Source organism: Buceros rhinoceros, unplaced genomic scaffold (genome assembly GCF_000710305.1).
Source record: "Buceros rhinoceros silvestris isolate BGI_N320 unplaced genomic scaffold, ASM71030v1 scaffold4542, whole genome shotgun sequence".
NCBI lineage: Eukaryota > Metazoa > Chordata > Aves > Bucerotiformes > Bucerotidae > Buceros > Buceros rhinoceros.
The window spans coordinates 18,208-25,007 of NW_010398199.1; the positions used below are offsets into that span (position 1 = coordinate 18,208).

General features: G+C 46.2%; 2 protein-coding genes across 2 annotated transcripts in view; one reads left to right on the forward strand and one right to left on the reverse strand.

The window, feature by feature from the left end:
• The window catches only part of RAB3GAP1 (RAB3 GTPase activating protein subunit 1 (catalytic)), a gene marked incomplete at its 5' end in the record, with an annotated part of 21,066 nt that extends 17,535 nt beyond the window's left edge, over window positions 1-3,531 (forward strand). The window contains 3 exons of the mRNA XM_010130996.1: window positions 303-405; window positions 1,907-1,927; window positions 3,289-3,531. Of these exons, the coding sequence (XP_010129298.1) occupies window positions 303-405; window positions 1,907-1,927; window positions 3,289-3,531 (367 nt within the window). The remainder of the gene's footprint in view (window positions 1-302; window positions 406-1,906; window positions 1,928-3,288) is intronic.
• A 2,089-nt stretch (window positions 3,532-5,620) lies between these two features.
• Window positions 5,621-6,800, reverse strand: part of ZRANB3 (zinc finger, RAN-binding domain containing 3) — a 41,982-nt gene continuing 40,802 nt past the window's right edge. Inside the window, exons 19-20 of the mRNA XM_010130995.1 lie at window positions 6,239-6,370; window positions 5,621-5,719 (exon numbers count right to left, since the gene is read on the reverse strand). Of these exons, the coding sequence (XP_010129297.1) occupies window positions 5,621-5,719; window positions 6,239-6,370 (231 nt within the window). The remainder of the gene's footprint in view (window positions 5,720-6,238; window positions 6,371-6,800) is intronic.

Genomic DNA, 6,800 nt, shown 5'->3' on the forward strand with positions numbered 1-6,800 from the left:
AGGAAAGAGTGACAGGGTAGGAGGGAACAGCTGAAGGCTAAGGGGGCGGTGTGTGTGTTATTCCTTTTCCTCTACTTTAAAGACTAAAGGGATGAAGAGGTTTCAGTGAGGTGCTGAGAAACAGGTTTTTTTCTTTACACTTCTAGAACAGAAAACGGAGAGCATCTGCCAGTTCTTGCTCTGTGCAAATGATGCAGGGTGGAGAACTCCTCACAGGAAACGGTTGTGGGTTTAGACTACCAAACTGAATACAGCTGAGAATTAAACATTCCTCCTTCCTTTTCAATCACTTGTGCCACCAGATTCGTAAACTGTCTCCTGGAGCAGCCAGAAGTGTCAGTGATCGGTGCAGGAAGAGGACCGGCTGGTAGCATAATTCACAAGCTGTTTGTGAACGCTCAGAGGGTAAGAGAGAACTCTTGATCGCTCTGCAGACACTTCCCGTGTAAGCAGGATGACTTGCCATGTGATGCTAGCTGATTTTTGTCTGTGTTTATGCATCCGTTGTCCTAAACGTGCTTCAGGTTTTTTTGTGATGTTCAACATGATTTTGGCAATACCAGAACCTTGCAAGGTGAAAGTAGGGTAGGTGACCTGGGACGTGAAACAGTGAAAGCCTGGGTAGATAGAGGTGTCAGATGGTAGCATCAGTACCGCTATTATGGCACAAATTTCTGCTTCATTCAAGTTGCACGAGATATGCAACACCACAGCAAGAACAGTGAAGTGTATGGATCGTTTCAGGTAGGAATGGTGGGAAACACATTGCAATATTAACTATTTTAGAGGGAGTAACTTTTTAGACTGAGGCTTATACTTGGAATACTCGAGATTTCTTCTGTGGAAATCGGTGAGCTTAGGAAAAGTTTCCGTTCTTTCCCAGTACAACTCTACATTCAGTTTACTTACTGCCAGTGTCGCGTGTGTGTTGTGGAAACCCCTACCCAGCCTATATTGGTGTAAACATCCCCTTTTTCTCTAAAGCAGTCTTTGAATAATTACCCTCAAGGTATTATTTCCAAACTCCTTGGAGTGCAGTTGGTCTTAGTTTCTGTCTGAGTTACACCTCTTCATAGCATCAAATTATGTAACTCAAATTTAACTACAGCGGTAGTATCAAGGTAGTAAGACAGTATCACAGACATCTTAGAGCCTGAACTCGCATTTGGAAATCACTGCTGTAAAAATGCTGTCACTGGGTACTACGCACTTCTAAGGTACGGATGCTTTTATAATAATCTGTATTTTGCAACTCGGCATAGGAAGGACCATTCTGCAAACAGAGTGAGAAATGAAATCAGAAAGAACACTTCCCCTTCCAGTCTAGGGAAAACCTCGACACATCAACCAGCCCTAAGGACTTCCCTGTAAAGCCCAGGGTTGTGTGCGTGTGCAAGCATCTGCGCTTGCCGCCTTAATAACGAGGCATTATGTTTTTAAAGCTCAGTAAGAGTTTCTAGCATTGAAGTTCGATAAAGATGAGTGTAAATTTCTGGGCTTTTGTTTCTTTTGAAACGCCAGTAACTAAAGCCAGGTTACAGGTACTTGCCGCTAGTCACTGGTCACTGTTAATTAAGACTTCTTAGTGGGACAGGAGCTAACTTGCTACAAAACCCCCGATGCTGAATCTACCATGAACTGTTTCAGCAGAGGGCTATTTGGTGAATAGCAGTGCAGTGACTTCCTCGTTCATTAGGTTTGATCCTGGGCTCCCCTCTGAGTTGTGTAAAATGTGGTGGTGTGTTTTCAAGTTTTCTGAGGAGAATCGTGATAGCAAATGCATGTTTTTGGAAGTACTGTGCATGATGTCTCTTAAACCTGCAATCTCCTAACCTCTTGTAAGTCACCTCTGACTTGCCTTTGTTTCTGTCTTTCATCACTGGTTCTTTTCTCATCCCTTTCCAAGCTGACTGAATCTTCTGATGAGGTAACCAACTTTGTCCCTCGTTTCCCACTCATCTTGCCTAGCTCCATAGAGTTGAACCTTTTGGTAGCTATAGTATGGCAGCCTGATTCAGTTTGTACTGTTGTTCACATATTGAGTATAAAAATAATTTTGCGTTTGGTTTTTCCTCATTCACAGACTTTGTTTTTAGAGCCTAAGAGGTAGTGAAAAAGATAGAGAAGTCTTAAAAAAACCCAAACCAACCAACCAAAAAAACCCAAACCAAACAATTCCATCAAGAGAATATTAACATTTTCTGATGCCGAAATATGTGGCCTTGCCTTTATATTCTTCTGTGTTGCTGTCACTGTGTTTTGTTTGTTGAACAGCCAGGTGTTCTGGGGGGTCAGGTAGAGATGGACAATACCTGAATGTCACCATCTAGGTACCAGAACTTACTGGAACTAGTGAACTTTTTGGACAGAGATACAGAGAGGTTTGGGGAAGAACTGGGGTAGCTGCGTGAAGTGTAGCGCAGGGACCATCCTCTCTGTTGATTTCCTAGAACTGTTCTTGTGGGACCAAGTGGAGCCTGTCCCGAGGGACTCCTCCCATGGGACAGGCCGCAGAGCTGAGAGGTCCCCGGTCCCTGCTCCTGGGGCATGTGTGGGAGAGAGGGGGAGCAGAGGGGCAGCGCAGCAGCCAAGAGGGTCCACAAGGGTTGTCCGGTGGGTTCTGCTACACCTCAGTGACGCTGATAAGCTTGAGCCGCGTACACTGAAATTAGGACCCCGTGGGGGACTGGGGTGTATATGTGTATGTAATGAGGTGTGTTTGCGGGGATCACTGCAGCACCCAGCCCTTCTTCCGGAATTCAGACTGCAGCGCCGCTGCTTGCTGGCTCTGAGGCAGTGAGCGCCCATGGAGAGTGCACAGTCTCACTCGCTCTGCAGTGGCATTTCGGCAAGCCCCTCTCTGGCTGTGGAAGCACGTATCCAAGCAGTGGTTTGAGTTTGAAAAGGCAGGTGACTATTTGTCAAGACTCCAGCAGTAGCGCTGGTTATTTCTAAAAGGAGGCAGGTTTGGCCTTGCATAGCCACAGAGAGCTGAGGAGAGAGCTCTGCTTGAGAAGGGGTGTTTTGTTTAGTCAGAACCCTTGCTTCGCACTGCCGAGAAATCAGGAGCTTAATCTAGGCTGAGGTTCACCGTCCATACATGAAGGTTCTTCCATTTGACTGTGTGGAGTTTATTTCCTGACATCCCATTAGTGTCTTGTTCTCTGTTCACATAAAGCCTTTTGGTTTCCATTTCTAACCTTCCTCTGTTCCTCTAAAGACATATTTTCTCAGTCCCAGTGTTAAGAAACAGCTGGCTCTGTAGTTACACCTCTGCTCTTATTGAAGGTTTCTGCAGTGCCTCCACTTGACGAAGAATCGAGGAGATCGTGTTCGCCAGAGGAGCGAAGACTCAACACGGGCACCGTTTCAGATTTCCCACCGCCCACAGGTCGTGAAGTGATTTTGCGCACAACTGTCCCCCGTCCCGCTCCTTACTCCAAGCCACTGCCCCAGCGCATGTACAGCGTGCTGACAAAGGAAGACTTTCGACTGGCAGGTGCCTTTTCAGCAGATACAACATTCTTCTGATGTAACCAGCTGCGTTATATCTTGTGTGTCTTCACAAGTGGCACTGCTGTTCATTTTCCTAAGGGAAGGTTCACCTTACGGACTGACTGGCGTGGGCGAGGAGACAACATGCTGTCACTAGCGATGGTGTGTCACGCTCCCAAGGACAGAGCAGGACTGTCAGCCACGGAGGTTTGGAGTGGCTTCACAAGTAATTTGTTGGCTCTTGGGGAAGGCAGTTTAGCACTCTGTCCAAAGGCAGCGTATGTTTTGTGGCTTTGTTTTTTGCATTAGCTTGTTTAATAATGGACATGGACGAGCTGTATGCAAATACATCACGTTGGGATTCATGCAGAATGGGCTGCTGCTCTACAGCTCTTAATCAGACTTTATCAAGTGACGTTGGTCTACTTATATTGATTTTATTGATAATCATAGATGTGGAGTTCAATATTTTTTGGTTAATCACTAAGTTACAAATATTTCTAAAATACCCTTCTTTTTATTTGAAGTATGCAATACCCACTAGTTCATGCTGGACTCTCCCAGCATTGCAGTTGTCCAAAAAGATCTTGTCTTGGATGCTTCTCCCCACAGAAATAAAGACATTTGGGGCTGTAATGGCACAGTATGCCTGACAGCCCCAGGGGATCACGGACCATTTGCGGTACTTTCTCTCCTTCCCTGGGTGCAGGGGCCAAAGCTGTGTGAGGTGTTCCACTGCAGGCAGCTTGCTGGTGTGTACAGAGATGGTCTGAATGCAGACTGGTCTGGTCTGACCGGAGGAAACAATCCAGCCCTGCTGTAGGCGAACCCCAGCGGGTATCCCGCAGCCACCATGACGTGTACGTGCCAACGTTGCTTTACAGTGATCATCGTGTGTGTTAAAGAGAATCAGCAGAAGATCAGTGTTATTCCACACCATGAAATGTACAGTTACACTATTGTTGATGTTACTCATAAATCTGAATAAATCTTTGCTCTCAGCCTTCGTTGGGTACCAGTTATGGTTTTGTCAAAACCCTTCTTAGATGCCACCCTTGTGTAATCTGACCTAGGAACAGCCTTGGTGGTGACTGCATGAAGTATACAAAGTTCAGATCTGTCTCAGGTGTTATCCTCATCAACCTGTGGCAAGTAGAAAGACATTTTTCAGGACAAAGAAGAGCTACTTTTCTTGAGAGAAAGTCTTGTCACAGCATTTGTTTTCCAGGCTGTTTGTGTTTTGGTTTGGTGAAAGGGATGAGAAGACAGGGACCAATTTAGCTGTTGTTTAACTCCCTGGCTTCTTTAAAAGAAAGTGCACTGGGCTAATTACTGAATAAGTAATCTTTAACTTAAGCTTCTTCCCTGATAATCCTTGATTCCTGTGCTTAAAGTTTCCTACTTTAAGCATTTTTCTCATAGGGGTAACCCAGAAAGCTTTTCAGCTTATTTTAACTAGGCTTACTCAAAATTACAGTCATGTACTTTCAAAACCAGGTGTGTACTGTAGGGATGTGCTTTACAGCAGAGACAGAGCATAAAAAAAAATCACCGAGGAAAACAAAGTGTATTTATTTAAAGTAACCGTAAAGAAAAGCCATGTAACCAGCCCAAAGTAAGCAGCATCTCTGCAGTCTTGATCGGGAGAATGACTGTGGCATTTCCCAGAAGCTTCCTGTGCTGAAATCATTGGTACTGTCTGTTGTTCTTTATCTTGAATAAATCTTTAATACAGGCTGGTTTAAAATAGCGATCAATTCTACATACCCAGCTCCTCTATGTCAGTGCCAGCAGCAGGGCTTTCCACAGTTCTAGAAGAGACACATCACTCACTTGTGCTATTTTTGTTTTAACAGCTGTGAGAGCCTGTGTTTTCTCCAGCAATCTTGATACGTGAACGAAGAAAAGGATTTAAACTAAGGTATCTTCCTGGGCCATAATGTCCCCAGCACAGCTGGATGCTGCAAGACTAACAGTCTTTATAAATGATTTCTTGTCTTTAATTCTGCATTTTCCTCCCTCTACCAAGGAACTACAAAGACCTCTCTTTAAATGGGTGCCTGAAGGCTGTGTAACTAACTGCACTGGTTTCGGAGTTACGATGTAGCCGGATGTATTTTGCATTTTACATCTTCACAAAAAATTTGGTGATATCACAGCCGTACTTGGTAGCTAAAGAGCGTCTCCTCATCTGGCTTCTTTCCTTGGCCTGTTTTGCAGTTCTCTGCAAATAAGACAGAGGGGTCTGTCAGTAACCATTGTTACTGGGCACAGCGTGCTCGGGGGAAAGCACAGGCCCACCCTTGAACATCAGTCTAACCCTGCACAGACCATGTCATAAAATGGAAATGTTTATTGAGGTGCCATCTTCCCAAATCCCGAGGAAACTGCTGTAACGGTTTAATGCCACCTTTCCTCTGTCACGGTATGGGAGGGAGAGGCTGGGAGCTCAGGGCTTGGTCAGCTGGAGACAACAGGGCTGAGGAGGCACCCAAGGACAATCTGCTGCTGCCGCAAGGAGGGGCAGCCCTGCCCGCCTGGGGCATCCCCATGGCACACAGGGTGAGATGCTGCCATGCTGCACAGTGGTGGTGAGCAACTGCTCTGAGCCCAAGGCCAGGCTACGTTACCTCCTGGGGTGCCTGTGCCCAGAGTACTTCTGCGATAGGAAATACCAGGCTGGTGCGCAGCGCCCAGTACTTCTCCGCGGGAGGGTGAGGATCTCTGGCCCCGCAGTACTGACCTCTCGGTGACAGATCGTACACAGAGTCTGGAGGTTTTCCAGGGAGCACTGTCCTCCTCCGCTGTAAACGGGCTTGATGTGGTCCACCTGCCAGAACTGGCCTTCAGTCGGGTTGGTTATCATTTCATTCAGCTGCAGTGAACAAAGGACAAGACGGTGGAAGCGTTAGATGTGACTTCTGAGCTGCACATATATTCTACCCTAAGAACAAGAAAATAATTCGGGGAAGTAGCTATTTATAGTTTCCATCAAGAGAAAGAAAGCAGCCTCAGCATTTTTTGTTACTCCCACTGGACAAGCAAACAACTGTCATTTTAGTTGTTGGTGTACAGTCACCAAGCCCGCAGCGTGCTGAAGCACATGGCAGTGGGTCAGGCAGAGGCAGGATGCAAGGTTCAGTTTTCTTCACTGGTGCGGTACGCGAGCCTCAGTGCCGCTTTCATCACCCTGGGCTGATACTGAAATCAGATAGACACGAGGCAGAACGCATGACAGCTGAAAGAAGTGGACTCTAACTCACTCACTCAGTGTTTGTCATTTCAGTTTTGATCGAGGCAGCAGG